Genomic DNA, 19,781 nt, shown 5'->3' on the forward strand with positions numbered 1-19,781 from the left:
AATGTCTGAAAATAAAAATAGTTCCTCCAAGCACATGTCCGGATTTGCCAGCTTGTTGGTGTAAACATATCAAGAAGGTGTACAGGCAAGTAAAGGCGAGTACTGACCAGCGGTGGCTTTGAAGGGGCCATTGCTGGGTCTAATTAGTCATTTTTAAGTGCTTCTGAGAGAGGTGGAAGAGCTTTGTACAGCTCCGAGGAGGCACTGAGGTAGCAGTGAGCTCCCTCATTAGTCAGGGATGATACGTGCATGCTTAGAGCTTGCATATACGCAGAATTTGCTGGGTGACGCCAGTATCGTAGTGAGCTGTGCGGAACCCGCGTCCTGACTGTCATTTTCTGGGAACGGCAGGCTGCCTTAATGCCCTCCGCCTGCCATTCGCGAGTCAGAGCGTTCCAACTGTCTGCGCCTCTAAGCTTTTTCATTCGAAACTCCTCTGGACGCCATTCCCGACCAAATGTTTTATTATTTTCTCTTTTATTTTGAGCCTTTATCTGCTCTGACAATGCAGTCGGTTTGCTCTGCATTGCTATAAGAAAATGTCTGCAAAGACCCTTTGGGGAAACAGAGTTAAATTCTGGTCTGTATTGGCTAGAGAAGTAAGTGTTTTCCATTGTTTTGCTTTTGTTTCTTAACAAATGCCTCCCACAACAAAACGTTTCGCAACATGAATTTCTGAAGTTGCTGTATGCTTAGTCTACTTAGATTATTATTTACAGAGAAGAAAACACTTTGTGTGCAGATATAATACATGTAAATATTATGTATATTATGATGTAAATGGCATTTTTATATTCATGTTTTATTTCAATAAAATGTGGATCTGCATCAAAAAAGGATTGCATTAAAAAATGGTACAAACAAAGTCATGATTAAAATAAGTTAAGACTTGATAAAGCCTGTACTTGGGATGTAGCCCAGTCTAATGGCTCACACTTCACACGGTGGGCCTGATTGGTCAATCATGATTTAAGTAATGGGCACAGAGAGCTGCATGTAATTTATTCTGTTTTATATCTTTATTTTGTCGTAAACATGCTTGGTGTAATATAATGAGTTGAAATATAACCCTGTGCAATATAATCAGGTGTGCAATTTTCGGTCCCTTTTAAACAGCACTTCATTCTATATAACAAATGTTCATTGCCCCCACTCCCCCCCCACTGCCTCCTTAAGCCTTGTTGACTTTTTTAATTCCTTCATAACCCATTGGCTGCGTTTGAGTTCTGCGGCTTGTTCTTATGATTTCTGCAGCAGTTGTCTAAACAGGGTCGTGCTGGGAAGGAGAGGTTATTCTTCAATATCTAATAAACAAATGCGCTAAAAGATCGATAGAAAAGGGAAAATTAGCCTGTAATATACAGCTCTTACCACAAGGCTAATCTGGATGTATTCTTGGTAGGTATTGGTGCAGCAGTATTTATAAGGGGATAATTAAAGGCGTTGTACTATTTAAAGGATACCGACATAGGTGGCTGGCTATTGCAGATGAGGTGAGTTTCAGAGCATGAAGGCTGCTGCGTACAGATGACTCTGATGAGACATTATCTTATACTGAACTTCTTTCATGCAGAACTGTGCAGTAATATAAATATATATATATATATATTTAAATGGCAGACAGGTTAGCTGATTTTTTTCCTGTTAGGAATTTGTGTGTGTGTGTGGGGGTAATTTTATATATATAAATAAAAGTACTCAGTGCTGACACCACTTTGTGGATTGCGGGATCTGAACCGACAACCTTCCGATCACAAGCACAGAGCCATAACCTGCTGAGCCACACGACGCCCCCAGCACTTTTTTAAAAATGTCTTTGTGAGCTGTGTTACTCAGAGCACTTATCTTTTGTTGAGCCATACATGACTATGAATAGGCAGCATCCGCATTCTGCGTGGGCCGTGCGATCGCGATGTAATTTCAAATGAGCATGAAGAAAAACTAGCACTTCAGCTATGGGTTGGTTGAAAAAGATCATAGCATCTCCCAGGTTGGTTTTTCAGAGTCATGGAATCAAAACAGGATACAATCCAAAGAAACCAAATCACACGTTAAGGACTGATGGTTCCTTTTTCAGTAAAACTAATGTGTAGTTCATGTGTTTTATATAAAATATATAATTTAATATTGGTGTATATGGTACCCAGGGTTCAAGTCTCTGCCATGGTTTTGTATGAGTTTGCATGTTCTCCTTGTGTCATCATGGGGTTCCCCCCATCATGCATTAACAAATTAAGGTTAATCTGAGTTGCCGACCTGTCTGCAGGTGTGAATACTTGTGAATGACGCGCAATGGGTGGGCCCCCTATTCTGGATTATTCCCTGCTTTGTGCCCCTAGGTTATGGAATAAGCTCCAGATTCCCGCAACCTTGCATAGGATAATGAAAATTAAATGAAATGAAAAATGGATGGATGTGTGTGGTACAGAAATAAGTACGTTGCTTTAAGTACACTGAGGAATGATAATATTTTAGATCTAAAGTAATTCCTTGGCAGAGAGTCACATACAGACAAATTCATATATTGGTTTCATAATGCAAGGTATTTATTGCCTAAGGATTCTGCTTTATTTCCACCTGACTGATCTATTGTACTATTTCAGGTAATCAAATGTCAATATTCACTTAATGTAACCTGAATGTTACATTGCACTGTAGCTCCCCACATTAAAATGAGCAAGTCTATACAGATCACTCTCTCCCTAAGAGGTGTTTAATATTTTTTCATTGTCAAATATAACAATATTTTCACTCAGATATTATTCCGTTCTTATTTTGTTCGTAGAATCTGGGCGTATAAAGAATGTTAGTAATATTTTCAGTCATCTCAACGGAATCATATAACTTAAGTTTTTATGATCGTGGCCATGCATCCCACATTCCCCTTCACCCTGTGCGGGAATGTTCACTCTAATTTACCTACCGCACATTGGGTGCTGCTAGAGACTTTGGGCCCCATGACAGCACATCGTAATGGACCACCAATCCTGAATTAAGTTTCCGATTTTTTAGTATCATCCTAACTTTCCTGCCCTTTACAGCGTCCCTGATTGTGAAACAGAATTTTTAGAATTGTACAGCTACTCAGGGATTTCCTTAATAGAATTACGCTTTGTTTTTAATGAGCACTCATTTATTCATTCCGCGCTGGATTCCTTTTGAACAAAAACGGTATCATTGTGATGAAGAAATGAAGCCATTGTAGGTTTTCCAGGCAAACCCCTGGGCTATGATCCTGAGCACCCAGAAAGCCCAGTGGAGGGCGCTCGCTGTCTGATCACGCAGCCCCACCGGGGGACTGTGACCCGACTGTGTCCCCCGGCAACGTCGTGCTGCGCCTGGGAGGAGAGCGGAGTGACATCGCTGGGTTACCGTTATATTCACTTAGCAGAACGTGGCAATAATCGTGCGTGTGAGTCACGCCACCTGCTGTGTGGCGTCCTGCACCGTGCAATGAGTCTCCCAAAAGAAGATTTCATGCCGACGTCTTTATATAAACAGGCACTTACGTAAAGGTTATTCGACGCTCCCCCCTGATGTTGCCCCTCTTTTTAAAAAAAAATAATAATAATAATACAATACGCCTGTTGAAATGCCAGTGGGGCTGAGGGGCTTTTCTTTTAAATACAATGGGAAAGAGTTTGTAAAGCTCAGTACAATAAAAGTGGCGAGACAGAAAATTAACCAGTTCAATAGCCTAAGTGTTCAGGAGGTTCAGTTACAGTTTATTTAAAGATTTAAATTAGCAAAATGTTATTCAGTACTAAAGCGAAATCCTCTGGAGAACCTGGGTGTTTCTCAATATGCATACTTGATTGTACTTGTGTTCTCGCTTACCCGTTTTACGTCATCTTCCATTGCCGAGGAAGAGTCCAATACTAGGAACAGAAGTACAGAGGACTGTAAAAATCCCCAGATGTCGTTCCTGCCCGTCCCAAATATCAAGGACACATCAGTTGCATCCTCGCTAAACGAGACCAATCCCATGATTCATCACGCCCCAAGTTCGTTCTTGGGAGGCAAGTTAAGAAGAACGCTCTTGCCAAGACCACAAGAAGGATCTTTGCATCCTTGGTATTGAGAAACAGCCCAGGAGTTGCTACCTCAATCCTGTAAAATCCTGGACACCCAGTTATCGACCAGAAATACTGTAGATAGTGACACCTTTCCAAACCTTGGCTTAGGTCGGTTTCATAGAAAAATTGATACGGATACTCTGTGTTCCGGAATGAACTTTTTCCAAGACCGACACCCAAATCCGGGGTGGTCCTGTAAAATCCTGGACAGGTGGCACATCTGTCACAGTCAGCAAGAGCTCAGGGCGGCAGTCCGACGTGGATGGCCGTCCATCACATAACACATACACAGTCTAAAGACACCAATCAGACTAACTGCATGTCTTTGGACTGCGAGAAGAAACCAGAGCAGCTGTGTAAATCCCTGCAACGTGGGGAGAACACATTTGACACACACCGCTGGGCCACGTTTCCAACCACAAACCGCGGAGGCGGGGGGCAGCAGAGTCACCCACTGAGCCACTGGGCTTCTAACGGGAACCTCCTAAAATATCAGAAATTAAATTTTCTTTATCCATTAACTCTCAGCTAGATCGGTATACTCCCTGTATCCCTGCCTACACTGTCGGGAAAAAAGAGTACAACCCAGCTGGGATGCCGCTCAAGATATTGGCCCCCAAACCCATGCCAATGCAATTATGTTCCAGATATTTTAGGGCCCCTGTCAGTCTGGGGCTCTTGGAACTGTTCTGACCAGTCCTCCTCATTTAAAGCACCTTTGCAGCCCAGGTACAGCGTTGTTCCTCAGGATACAAACAACATTAATGTACCCCTAGTGGTACAAAAATGGGCCTCAAGGTCCAATTCTGTACCTTAAATTAGCCTAAAAGGTACATTTACCTGCATCTAGGGTACAATTGGCAGACCCTTGAGGGTACAGCACCAGTAACAAGCAATTGTACCCTCAGAGGTATAAATTGGTACTGTTTTTCTGACAGTGTATAATATTCTGTTTTTTCATTTGATCTCTACAATAATGGTTGACTTCTTTATAAATGTATCTTCACATTCAGAAGAAGCAATCTGTACTGAGCCTGTGTCTGTAAATGTTTGCAGAGGTCATGGATTCTGGCCTGTGTGTCAGCATGCCCTCTGAGGCTATGAAATTGAGACCGTGAAATGTAACTGGTGCCACGTGTGTGTTCCCGGAGGGCGTGAAATTCAGCGTGTGTTGTGCGTATTCACTAAGAGCGTGAAATATAGCCTGCACTACGTGTGCTCGCTGAGGCCGTGAAATGTAGCTCCGCTGAGGGCGTGAAGTTCATCCCATATTGAGTGTCTTCATTGAGGGTTTAGCCTGTGGTGTGTGTGTTTTTAAGATTCTCATGTCTACACGCGTGTGTGTGTGTGTGTGTGTGTGTGCGTGTTGGCTGAGGCTGTGGCATATATTTCGAATGTTTACCTTCATCACAAAACCTCTCATGAGTTTCAGCAGTTCACTGCTGCTGCGGCCGCATTTGAACTGTGGAAGATCCGGATTGGTATGGGTCACCATGCTCGCTACAGCTTGTACATCTGGGGGTGCTGGGACCATCTCGGTCGGAGTGTGGGAAAGCATCACTCGGGCCGGGAGCCCAATACTGTCCGGATGGCACCGGGAAGCTCCCTTGTTGTCGTAGAAACAGCCGAAAGAGCGGAGGAGACGAAAATGTCCACCGTCCAAGGGGACTCGACAGGATTATTGGTGAGCGGCGGATGGCCTGGTATCGATCATGGTGGTTAAAGACAGCTGGTGTGAGACCAGGTCCAGTTTAATTAATCCCAAATGCAGCCGCTATGAGCCATGGCCATCCCAGAATGACGAGTTCCCTGGTTTCCGTCCTCCCATCACTGACGGCGTGTCAGCTTGCCAGAAATTAGCTGCTGATAAATAACTGACCAATGCGAGTGGAGAACACAGTGATCTAGCGGGTGACTCCTATAGTGACACAGGTATACGTCTTGCCTCCTCTTCTCTGTGTGTCGAGTTTGCCTCTTACCCCCCTGTTTGCGTTGGCTTCCTCAGAATGGTCTGTTTTTCTTCCGCCGCTGTCCGAATCCATATCCATTGTATGAATTGGCTTCTGCAAATTGCCCTAAGTGTGTAATTGCAGGCAGCGTGAGGATGAGCTGACATCCTGTCCAGAGTGTAGCCTGCCCTCTGTTGCTGGCAGGTTTTTAAAATTTTTTTCTAAGAAAATATCTGGTATTAGTACATTCTCTGGCAAAAGCCTCGTTTCTGCTTTGAATTCCCTTCGCTCTGCATGCATCATGGTTTCGGTTGCATCGTTAAACCGCGCTAATTTCCAGACTTTCGCTTCCTATGACGGTGATGGTGAAACGGACAGCCACTGATATATACAGCATATATTTTGTACCTTCTTGGTTGCATGTTTCAGCTCGTGTTGTGGACGCACATCACGGTGGTCACTGCGGTTAAGGCCAGCTGCCGGAGTTTTGTCTGACAGGCTACTTTTCGTACGATTTGAGTGAGAACATTTGGGAATCGCTTGACATTTACGTCAGGTTCACATGATACCTCCCACTGGTGCCAAGCTGATCCAATAGCTGTATCCATTTCACAGTTGTAAGCTTGGGAAAAGTGAAGCTACAATTTGTACTGCACACTCAGGCTAATGAAATGTGAGATAAAAATATAAAAATTGAGTGTTTGTGAAGTATTTCTGTGCATACGATCTGCTGTTTTACGATAACAGTGCTATTTGTGTTGGGAAAATTGGACAAGAACTTTCACTGAAATCCCCCTATAGTTTTTGTAGGACAGACTATAGATACAGGTGAATCCTGCTAATTTTGTATCCAGATTTTTGCAGCCATTGCATGGAAAGCAGCTGATATTGAATGCAACAGTTGCTACACCTGTGTCACCATCTTGTTCTGTCCAGGAATGATGAGGGTGGTCCTTGGGGTCTTAATTAAAACCAGTCCTCATGTATCAGGAGCAGCTAGTTTTGCTCAGAGCTCAGTCTTGTCACTTTTAGAGGGTACGAGGGCACGTATTCCTTACCTATTTGCTGGAGTATGTCTCCTTCCCGTGTTTCCTGCACGCCGCAATCACTAATCTGTGTGCCCTGCTTGCTCTGACAGTGCAGGAAATCCCATATTCAGTTATTAATTTAGAAAATACAGAATGTGAGGAATAAATGCAGCCTATGTCCCTGCAAACCGCAAAATCCCCCCATCACCATTATTGCAGGCTGATACTGATAAATGTTAGATAATTAATACTAGTGAGCAAGGTTTTACCTCACGAGGGTGACTATTAGTGCCAGATAATCAACACTGAAATGCCTAGATGGGCAACTCATATATGACTAATATAAATATTGTGAGGGTTCAAAGGATTCAAAAGGGTATTGTCATTTGTACAAGTACTGTGTTCAATAATAATCATGACGTCATCATAATACAGGCTATTGTGACTGATATTGACTATGTGAAATTGAGTGAAAGAACTGATACTGTTTGTGATTGTCACTGTTAAATAATACATTAGGAAATAACTGTGTAAAACATTCTGTCTTTATAGTAGGAGAAAACAGAGATTTGGCAGGTGCTCTCACCAAACAACGGGTTTGTCTCAGTCCCTGTTTTACACACAGATTTCTGAATCCTGCTAGCTTGGAGCACTGGCATACAGTATATGGTGCATTTACTCATCACTGTGCGTCTCAAAACACAACACAGCATGTCCAAAAATACTTCCACCTGAAAACGGGCACTTATTTTTCCGCGATGGGAGCAAGCAAGCAAGAGCAGGTGGTATACAGCTGGGCGTGATGTGATCAGGTGGGGGGGCAGAGTGCGGGGTCGACCCTCTCCCCCCCCCCCCCCCAATGCCCCAAGAAGGATCCTGCTCGCCGTGAACCTGCGATAACACCTTGACATTTTTCTCGCAGGCTGAGGCACAGCTTCTCCCACTTAAAGCCCCATTTACGGGAGAAGAGCTCACCTTGGGGGGGTGGGGGGGGGGTTCTTCGGCATGGTCGACAAGGCACCTCGCTCCAGCTGCCTGCTTGTACCGGGATGGCGCCAGACCCGAATCTTCTTCCCCGTTGGGACATTTCCCACAGGCACGTAGTAAAGTCATTCCATCATTATCTGAAACGCATCCCATAGGAGAGACACTCATTTTTCACCAAAGCATCTCTCCACTTCGTCTCTGCAAAAGCCACACAAATACACTGAAACCAGGGGCGGCTGTAAACCGTAGTGCAGAGATGAAAGCAATTAATCCGAGGTTCATCTGGAGGTCAGTTTCCATCTTTCACTCCTCTGTTTCAAAAGCAGGTAGGAAATCCATTCTGTGAGTTCAAAATATCCGTTTATCCTATTTCTGTTTTATGTAGGTATTTCATTTATTGTTCTGGCAGATTTGAAAAGTTAAATACCGACGCGAATGCTTAAAAAGGAGAAAGTTTGGTTTAATGACAGCATGCACCATGTTTTTTAACAGCTTATAGCATATATTTGCAAAAAGCACTTTCACAGAGAAATAATAATAATCGTTGGTAAAAGAGTGATCAAAGTGTACGAGGAAATGTAGCAAGTAGCGTAGCAATATAAATTTGCAACAAGAGTAAATGATTGAATTTTAGCATGTTGACATAACACCAAAAATAAAAACAAATAGAACAAAATGCAGGACAAATTCTGTTTATACAACAGGGACTGAAATGAGCCCTGAAATGCATTTGGTTTTTGTTTATTTTTTATTTGAGCACTTTATTAAGACAGATTCCAAGGGGAGGACAGTCCCTTTGAGAATATGTACTTACTGTATTTGAATTGCTAATGTGAATCCCTGTGTATGAAACTAAGTGTTTCCTATCACGTTTAATACTCCGGATAATGGCCTGTACAAATTGCAGTTATACAGTGATCTTTATTACAGGAATGGGCTGGTGCGATCGTTATTAGGCCGGTGCTGATTGGTGGTAAATGAGATCAGCATCCCAAATTTGGTATTCAGGCTCAGGTATGGCAATACTGTGAATAAGCAACCCGGCCTCTGTGGGACTTGTGGATGGATGGATGAATGAATGAATGAATGGAAAATTTAGATAGTGCTTTTCAGAGCACACAAAGAGCATTACAGAAGCAATGGGCAGCCACTTCAACCACAACCAATGTGTAGCCCCCACCTGGATGAAGCGACGGCAGCCATTCTGAGCAAGAACGCTCACCACACAGCAGCCAAGGTGGTGAAGGGGCAGGAGGGAATTAGATATAGGAGATGATTAGTTGACAAGATTTGAAAGGGCCACAGTGGGCAAATTTAGCCAGGACATCAGGGTACCACCCCTACTCTTTAGAAAGACACCCAGATATCTTTTATGACCTCAGAGAGTCAGGACCTCAGTTTTACATCTCATTCAAAGGACAGCACCATTTTTACAGCACAGTGTCCCTGTCACTGCATTGGGACATTGGGATCCACACTGAGCACAGGATTGGCTACCCTGTAGCCCACACCAACACCTCTCCTAGCAGCAGCCCCGCTGAAAGTCTATCTGTGTAAGTGTATCTGCAGAGCTTCATAAGAGATACGCAAAACTTGATGTTCATTCGCAGTCATACATTTAAAAAGCACTCTATAAAGGGTCATACATAAGAGCATTACACAGAGCTCTCAGGAGCACTAAAATATCCATGTGAAACCCATACTTTCATGAGCCACACATAAATCCCTAAGCTCATAGCTTAGGTAAGGCCACTCATAGGAAGCGCTGCATGCATTGTCAATGGCTCACTAATTGCGCCCGGTGGTTTGCACAGATGGCTCATGGGAGTTTTACTTAAACAAAAATATTCTGAGGGCAGAATGAAAAATGATTGGTTCAGAGAGATAACCAATCAGATTGTGGAGGAGGTGGGTCCAAGCCATCTGATCGGTTGGTCCCACCTCCTCTAGTTTCTTGGACCCACCTCCTCCACAATCTGATTGGTTATCTCTCTGAACCAATAATTTTTCATTCTGCCCTCAGAACATTTTTGTATAAGTAAAACTCCCATGAGCGCACAGATGCAGCTCCACATGCTTGCGCATTTGTGGAATTTTCTGAATGGCCATTAGCCGCATCTCTCATGAACTCCCCTGTAGCCATTACGTTTTGACCACGCACCTTGGGATTAGCTAGGCCAGTAGCATTGGGACAACTTGCAGCATCCTCTTTCAATCTATTGTGGAAGGGAAATGGACCCCATCTGCAAAGCAGCAGGTCCCTACTTAAGCCTGTTTCAGCTTGTTTACCTCAGATTCCAATCCAGTTGACACCAGGGGTATTAAGGGGTACATAATTATTTTTTAGTTTATGAGTAATTGTTACCTTAAGGCACTTCTGTCTGGGGAACGGCAAATCCTATATTTCTGACATTGAAAAGTTAAAGGGCAACAATAACCATACATCGTGTCCCTGTATAGAACAGGCAGTTAAATTGCTCGGGCAATTTGCATTAGCATGGTAATTGCAATCCATCCACATAGTGGTAATAAGTACTGTATTAAATCTGAAGGGGTTTAATGGCTATAGAGTACTCTAAGGCCTGCACCTTAAGTCTGTTATAGGGTATCTGCATGCCAAAACAGATTTGCATCCTTTAGATCATAGAAAAAAGGAGGAAATCACTTTATGAGAGGACATCATAAATGCAAATATCATGTATATTTATACAAATACTGTGATGGATGCCAGCATTTTTATTGGAATTCAGCCTATATTCAAATTCTAATATATAATTTTTGCAAAGTGTTTATTTATTTGACAAAGATACACATTTTTTGGAGCATTCGCGTAGGGTGTCACGTTGGGAAGCCTGACACGGATATTTTGATCCCACACCATGATACTCCATCCATCCATCCATCCGCTTCGAATTGCTTGTCATACAAAGGGTCACAGTGATACCATCATACTCTAACAATCTCACTCATGCCGAGCCTCTTTGGCCAAAGGGCCGTACCCAGAGAGGGACTCGCCTTCCCTTTCCATTCGTCTTCAAAAAACAGGTTCAGCGCAAGATAAATGACCCTGATGGTGTGATACGTAAAAGGGGTTTTACTAAGCCGGCAGAGTGGGACCCGGCTGCTTCCAGTTGCATGGTTGGCCGTAAGAAAAAAAAAACACAGTCCTGAAAGGTTGACCTGAGGTGTCTAGCAGGGGCTTTGTTGTAAATATTGGGCAGCAGACAAGCTGGCTGCTTGAGAATAGCGAGTGGGGGGGCGTGGCGGCTCGGTGCCAGGGCGAAAACGAGCTGTATGCCTCTGCCAGGGGACACGAGGGACACGGGTACTCTGGAGCTCTCTGCGGTGGCATGTCTCCGTGGTGACGACCCCCCCCCCACACACGCGCACGTGTACCAATTCCAAAGAGCTGCATCTTTATGCACCTGCTGATTTAGCATTTGTTTCCAGTTTTAAATGCAAGGAGGCAGCGCAGCAGAGATGAACGCTAGTCCTGAGAGTTAATCCGCGAGTCAGCGAGACGCAGGGGAACCTCCAGGCCGCTATCCAGATAGATGGTTTTTCTCAGGCCTGCCGTCGTGGGGAAAGCCCACTCAGGTGCCTGTCCACCCCGAGACCGGCCAGGCTTGATCCGGAGCCTCCAGCCGGCAGGCCGAGCGTGGCGTTAGCCCCCGGCTCTGGAGGGGCTGCTGTCAATCCCGCTGCGAACATCTGCACCAGCTGCTCCAGAGGACAGGGGGCGAGCGGGGAGCTGCCAATGTTGATTGCTGGCTCGGCGCAGTAATTAGAAAGCGCCGTCAGTCAGCACGCAGATGAGTGTGCTGTGGATGCTGGGATTTAGTGGCGATGTTTATCGCGGGATGACGGATGAAAAGCGATGGCACAGTGGTCACTTCTGTTTGAGGACCAGATGCAAGGTCTGGCAGCAAAGTACCCAAACATTTCATCTGAACATCTTCAGGGGCATAATATTACACCTACCATCTAATAATACAGACAAAAATGAAAATCTATACTGTCTAAAAAACAGATCTATGGTAAACAATACTACTTGTTAAGGAACAAGTTAAAAGTTAAATAACTCTTCTGATTTATCCACCCTTGACAAAATAAATTTGATCACGTTTTAAGCTGCATTTATGAAAATACGTAATTCCAGGGTAGTGCTTTGCTCAATAACACATTATTAGTCTTTCTGAAGTCCTTTTTTATAACTGTGGTTCTCCACACGCCTCGATTAATTGGATTAAAATCACAAGAGGCGGCATGCGGGGCAGCGAATCCACAATAATCTTCCCACAACCAAAATTGCTGATGCAAAACCCAAGGCTCGTTGCGATAATTAATGAGACAAACGCTGGCAAACATTGGAAGCGTGGTCGTCTGCTTGGCCGTTTCCTTCAAAGTGACAAGGCTGGATTAGACGGTACACATGTAAAGGATGTATCGCCATGCCTTCCGGCACATTCCAGGGTGCGCTGTCAGGACGCAGAAGTCTTGTCGGGAACAAGTTGTCTCTCAAACCGTTCCCAGATCGGCCGAATCGTTAGCCTCAATGAACGAAAGCGAGATGACGGCATAAATTCGTTTGAAGCAATCTGTTCATCTCTGTTTTTGGTGCGTTTAAGCTGAGAACTCTGGCGACGCTGTAGTACCATTCCCACGCACTGGTGATGGCCGCTTATTTCACTGAATTAGCCGTGACTAGGGCAGTCAGAGCCCGCTCTCTGAATATGTAGGTGTGTTTTATATCACCGTGTCACATTGAATGTCGTGCGTATTTAACGCTAAGGGGGAGGTGAGAGGATCAAGTTGCTTTTATTAGGCTGATGATTGGCTCATCCGAACAGACCTTAAAAAAAGAAGTGTTTAATGGATTTTTGTGAGTCATGCTGTCTGGGTTAGAATGGCTATGCTAAACCTCTCTTCGACTTATCGTGAAACACCTTTTTTAGGGACAGTAAGGGGAGAAATAGTGCATCCTAATTGAGTTCATTCATTTCCTCAGCAAATAAACGCACCATACATCTATCTAGGGGGACATTTGTACCCAAAATTGGTAGCATGAAAGTAATTAATTGTTATACCCATGGAGAATATTTTAATGATTGAGTCATCATGTGTTGACCTAATGATGTCCTTTCACTATGTATTTTAATTAAACACCGTAATCTGATTTGCCCTTCACATCTCCAACTGCATTTGCCTGGGAAAAAAAACACAGAATATTGAGGGAACTGAAAAATGACATTTTCATAATTGCGGTCTGCTACAAACCTCAGGTGATTGGACAAAAATTGACTTGGCTTGAACAGCATAAAAAGAATAATTAAGCACGCGTCTGCCCATTAGCGGCACAGTGTGAAACGGGCATCCCCGCTACTGTCACGTTTACTCTGGCTTTCCGTCCGTTTGTGGTAATGGCGCTTCACCTTTCCGCGTACGGGATCCCATTCCGGTTTGTCGGCGAATGACAGAAAATCGCCAGGGGTCAAGCATTTCGGTGTGATACGAAAATTGTTTTTACACCACAGACACCCCCGAAACGTCTGAGCCTATTAATTCTCACCAGTAGTCACGGGATGCGGCTGCCGGAATAATTTTGCCATCCATTTTTTTTAATTGCCCCCAACCGCCTTTTTCCATTCACGTCAGACTGTAATTAGGATTTCTGTGCGCCGATTCTCTGAATTCTCCTTCCAGAATGTTCCCTGTTGACTACATCGCATGTATATATTTTATATGAACTTGGTATTATGCATGCAACACACACAAAACATAAAAGCAATCAGATAGAGATATTTCTTTGTGTTTTGCTGCAGTCTGCAGGGAATTGCATCAAAATGGGGGGGGATGTTAAATAGGTATGTGAAATTCTGCTCTACAGTATTAATACAAATATTTAAACATTCCAATATCCAGAAGTGCATTTTTTAGTCTTCGCTGAATCTGAATGCCGTTATTATGACCTGGTTGTGTGTGTTGATGGTATATGTACTCTTACACAGATCTCTAACACATGTCGGTCTGTATGGCACACCTCTGAAGATTTAAGGGGGAGAAGAAAGCCCCCCAGCTAGACTGTCCATCAATTCTGGAGCTATTATCCACTTTCTGCAGAGTCAAGGTTGATGCTGGAAGCATCTTCCCTTGGCATTAAAATGAAATGTAGTCAAGCTATGTGTTCTCCAAACAATAGCTCCTTTTATGTCCCGTTCCTGGGAGAAGGTTCTGGAATGCTCTGACACGGAACTGTGCATTCTCTTCCTTTCAGGTTTCATTTATACCTGCGGAGGGACATTAAAAGGGAGGAACGGTACCATAGAGAGCCCTGGCTTTCCTTACGGATATCCAAACGGCGCAAACTGTACGTGGGTCATTGTCGCCGAAGAGGGGAACAGGATCCAGATTGTCTTTCAGTCGTTTGCGGTGGAAGAGGAATACGACTTTTTGTCGTTGTACGACGGTCATCCACACCCAGCGAACTTCAGGACCAGGTGAGTAACCTTCAAAGCACCTGACCGCCAAGGTTCATTTAACACGTTTGGTACTTCAAAGGTGCAAGCTGATGCCCCCTGAAAGCTCACGTTGATGAATTGAGCTGTACAAGTGAGCAGAGGAGAGCAGAATAAAACTTTCATGTGCCTTTAGTGGTGATTCATTTTCACCTCCGATCTAAATTGAACTCTGGCTTTGGAGGAGAATTCTCTCATTAACTCTACACATTTGATGACCAGCAGTGATAAAAACCAGTCTACTGTAATATTTGGTGTAAATGGAAACAAGATAGCGTGCATCTTAAGCCGTCGGCTCATATTAAATAGCCACAGAGAATTCTCCTAAGGTAATTGTGTACAAAAATGCGTTTCCCTCTCATTAGAGGACATCATAATTGCATCACATTATGCTAATGTGTCCAGAGCTCCAACACACATCTTTCAAAAAATTTTAAGGCCATAGACTGCATGTTTGAATTGTTGCAATGTTTGTTTGTGCATGTCCAAAAGAGGGTGCTCTTGTCAGCATGCCTTAGGGAAGCTCTACCTGGCCTCAGATATAGTTGCCTTTGCCGGCAACCTGCTGCTGCCCCCTAGGGGTGACACCCTGCAGGATTCTGGATGCATCACACATGTATGCTGTCCAGGTTTCCGCCAGCCAGTGAGGCAACCCCCAGTGCTGGGGGGGGGTCCCATGATGTGGAACGTCGGCCATCTGTAGCACTTCAGATTTAAGGAAAAATACATAAACAAACATAGAGACGTTAAAGCGACTGTCCCTTGGGAAGCGAAGTTGAGGGCGTAACCTAGGAACGGTGGAGGAAGACAGATGTTTGTACGTGCTCATACACAGTGAAGGATTTGGCGCATCTCTACCTCGTATCAGCAGCTGAAATGGCATCTTATGCAGTTACACTGAATGCGTCTTCGTGAAAGGCGTTTACGAGCATCACGGCTGCCATTTTTCCGTTACGGATGTCAGTCGTGGAAACGCCGTCACCATATTCCTGAGTCAAGACCCAGGCAAATAAGGGCGTAGATCGATATGATTCTGATTAACACCTTAATTTGTTTTAAATCTGATTTAAATTAAGCATCACCCTGTCCACTCAACATGCCCCCACGAGTTAAAGAGCTGCCTTAGCTCCCCCCCCCCACCCACCCACCGTCATCATGAAGGAGGGTTCTATCGGGGGGGAGAGGGCGGGTCTGACAGCAGGGCATGGGGGTGGAGTGGCTGGAGGGAGTTGGGAGGAAGTAACCATGGTGCCAACTAACTGACACCCCTATGACTCAGTTTTACATCAACTGTGACTATTCATGTTTCCTGCCTGTAATGTTGTAATAAGCATTGTACAGGAAATCTGTGCCACATACAAAGGCCAATCTGACATCCGCCCCAGTGTCACCCCAGAACACCTTAAGTTGTCCATACGTATGTAAGGGTGTCTGTAATTGATTGGAAGTTACCTCGAAATATTTACGCATCGCTTTAAATTTACGCATCACCATTTAGAAAGGGCTTAAGCATTAACCGAAGACTCTAAACGAATTAGAGAGATGTCTGGGAGATACTTTGGTCTGTATCCAGTCCCGTTTCACCAAATGCCAAATGTGAAAGGCCTTTTTAGGTCATGCGGAAAACAGAAGGTGGAAATCAGTCATTTTGGATTGGGTAGCACCAAAGATGGACATCCAGGAGGGTCCTAGTGTAAGGTAACTGTAGATACTCTGTGCATAGCGTGCAGAGTGTTATTTACGAGCAGACTGATGATACACAGATGGTTCTCTGCTGCTCGGGGCACATTAAAGTGTGAGAGTCATTCAGCATTGGACAGTGACGTGTTTGGCCGACAAGAGGCAACAGATCACTCATTTGCTTTTGTTTTTTAAAGCATTAAAATTCACATCTTTAAGAGTGTGCGCTGTATCGATTTAGCGGTTGTGGATTGAGAGCGTCTGCAAAGTAATGGACCGTGAGGATTCATTTCATCTTATTCTTCCTTTCCGCTTCAGACAAATTCACAGGAACAAGCCACAGCCCGGATCAAAAGCTAACGTGCTGCTCGCATTCGGAGAGCCGCACCTGCTCCTGTATGGGATTACTGTCGCTCAAACGATGCATGTAAATTCTCCTCAGATGACTAACTCTGCAAAAGATGTGGGGGGGGGGGGGGTTGTGGGTGACGTTTAAAAATGGGGAAGGAGGAGCAAAATCCACAAGGTGCCGTTTGCGGGGTTTGGCACTGTCAGTCATCCCCTCCCCCCGCATACATCGGCTCTCCACGTCTGTCACCACCTGCTAGCTGTGAGGAACCTCCCGCTCTGCAGAGCGGATGCCCCGGTCTTGCTCGTCAGGTCTGTCGCCATTGGCATCTTGGCGCAGTGAAGCTTCCAGAAGCCCAGGGAACGGGAATCACATGTTCATCGTATGTACATGCAGAGGGGTCTTTAAGGCAGGCCTTGCAGAAAACGGCGCTGGGTGACGCGAAGCCTTTTCAGCTTTTCGTAATTCTTCCTGCAGTCAAATCAATTACAAAAAACCTTTACAGAGATTTAGGGGCTGAGGGACATCCAACTGCTGATGGAGACTCACGATAGCTGCAATTTACCATAAAGGGCATATTTGCTGTTTGCTTTGCTTTAAGCTTACTCCTGTATGCCTAAGTTGGAGCACAGACAAAGGATAAAGATTGTTATTTTGATATTGTCATGGATAAAGGGAGATTTACAGTCAACTATCTAACACATAAATATTTATGAGAGGTAAGGTATGCACCGCTTATCAATAGAGTCACTTCAGCTACTTTTGCTGCCACCCTGTGGTACACACTTGTAATGCACCTCAGGTTAAAAAAAATTAAAAATCATACTTGTTTATTTAGGGACCAGCCTCCATCTTTGCGTACTTTAAAAACCATGATTGATAAGGTTATCTACTTTAGTGTAACTTTTCCAACTTACTACAACCTTTATATTATATAACAAAAGACTTTCATAACCATTTCTTCTACATTAGCCTAGTAATAAATTAAGCGAGTAATAGCGTTCAGATAAGCTATGAGTTCATTATTCATAATTAAGCTAATAAGCTTGCATAGTTCCTGGTGGTATAATATATACAAAATATACATACATTAAATATAAATACACTCCTTTAACCTTTTTATTGATCTTTGACATTATTTGATTTTAAAAACTTTGCTTTAATTTTTATTCTCCGAAGATGAAGGCTGTGTTAAGTTCACTCCGGGTGCTTCAATATTTTTGCAGTATTTATGCAAATCAACAGTTCAACAAAACAGAAAGATATGTCGGTTTAATGTTGAGGTCTTTGGTTAGTCTGCCTCGAAAGTGTTTTCCAATTAATATTTGCCTTGTGAAAATGTATGCAATAAACCACAAGTTTTCTGTTGCCTGGCTGGATTTCAATTGAGGCCCTATCAGGCAAACTGTAGGTCCCGAGTTCATTACCATGCATAATAACTGATTAAAACTACTTGTGTGTGCTGAGCATCCTGGCTCAGAAACGATGTTGCTTGTCCCCCAGCTGGGTGCTACACATTAGTGCTGGATAAAGTAAGTTATCCCTCAGAAACAACCTAAAGACAACTGGGATTCCTCATTACCCCGATCATCAAGTCTCAGTCAAGCTAGCATGGAGACAGCTGTTGAGAAGAAGCTACGGTCTGCCACAGCTGACGGCTTGTGGCTATCTATATCCATTGTCGGAAACGGAGTGCAGCTATTTGCAGACATAAATTGTCGCTGTCTTTTGTTTAAAACATAAGGCGCTTGATTGTCAGGCCATGGCTTCTTGGGGCGGCGTGTTTCCTAACCGCCGCTAGCGAGGCGCCAGCGTTTCTGACGGCACTTTGTGACTCACCTTCTATTTACACTGTGTGACTGCGGCTGCTTCCTCCGGAGCGCCAAACGGCCAGGAACGCATGACGTCGAGACCCAGGGAGGCTTGGCCAGAGATGCCCGCAGGCCCCGGTCCAGTAAACCGCTGTAAATCAAGAGACATTGCCTTGCCTGCAAGCTAAAGTTAAGCATTTGGAATTAGCGGTACACAGAGGAAGTGCTTCTGGGCCGGCGTTAAACGATCATTTTACTCCTATACTCTCAACACATTTAAAAACAATAAAGCTATTGTTTGCTGATAACGCTGTTGAAATCTACAGTGCATGAACTGCCTGCGTTTGTTTAATGGAGTCTAGTCAGCATTTTCAGTTTAATTCTGTCTTTTCCCATTGTTTAGTTAAACAAAAGGGATGAGCAGACCAGGTAATTCGTTTGTTTTGCTTAAATTTCTTGGTTCGTATGAAATTAAGGGAGTCAATAATATGTGTTAACATAGTGACCTGTGCTTGTTTGTGCTGAAACATCAGCTGGTAACAACCCACCGACTATTAATTATTGTGTGTAATGCCATCACACTTAGTGAGCTTGAGATGAGAGTTAACAGGAGCCAAGCAACATTAACTGATTAGTTGTAGTCATGGCTTGTTTTATTGATTATACAGCATTGGTTAAAGGGCTACGTTGCTAATACAGAAGGTAGAATTATAGCTATGGTAGCTATGCACAAAGCTATGTAGCCAATACAGTAGGTAGTATTGTGCCTCTGGTATCTGTGTATAGGACTATGTAGCTATTACAGAAGGTAGCTTGGACTTCAGTGCTGTCAGCTTAATAGAAGCCCAGCTCTGTAAATGGGTGTAACAACATCATCATCATCATTATCAACAACAACAACAATGATAACCAAACAGTTCTCTATAAACCAACAATCTTTTAGAAAGAGTTTCAATGAAAGCCCACTCACATTTTGTGGGTCTTGCACCATCAAATAAGAGGGCTTGTTGTTTAACGCCATGTTCTTCTAATTATTATTATTCCATCCATTTTCTGAAACCACTTGTCGTACAGGGTCGCAGGGGGTCTAGAGCCTAACCGAGGATGAAGGGCCAACCCATCACGGGGCACACTCACACACCAGTCACTCACACACCAGCACTCACTCACCAGTCACTCACACACCAGTCACTCACACACCAGTCACTCAAACACCAGTCACTCACACACCAGCACTCACTCACCAGTCACTCACACATGCACACCAACGGGCAATTTGTCAACTCCAATTAGCCTCAATGTGTTTTTGGACTGTGGGGGGAAACCGGAGTACCTGGAGGAAACCCCATGACAACACAGGGAGAAGATACAAACTCCCCCGTCCTG

At 44.0% G+C, this 19,781-nt stretch overlaps 1 protein-coding gene across 4 annotated transcripts in view; it reads left to right on the forward strand.

Annotated features, from left to right (window-relative positions):
• Positions 1-19,781, forward strand: part of csmd3b (CUB and Sushi multiple domains 3b) — a 349,538-nt gene that overhangs the window by 28,343 nt on the left and 301,414 nt on the right. For all 4 annotated transcript variants that reach the window (XM_072705595.1, XM_072705594.1, XM_023811991.2 and 1 more), the window contains exon 2: positions 14,315-14,537. In XM_072705595.1, the coding sequence (XP_072561696.1) occupies positions 14,315-14,537 (223 nt within the window). The remainder of the gene's footprint in view (positions 1-14,314; positions 14,538-19,781) is intronic.

Source organism: Paramormyrops kingsleyae, chromosome 23 (assembly GCF_048594095.1).
Source record: "Paramormyrops kingsleyae isolate MSU_618 chromosome 23, PKINGS_0.4, whole genome shotgun sequence".
Taxonomy (NCBI): domain Eukaryota; kingdom Metazoa; phylum Chordata; class Actinopteri; order Osteoglossiformes; family Mormyridae; genus Paramormyrops; species Paramormyrops kingsleyae.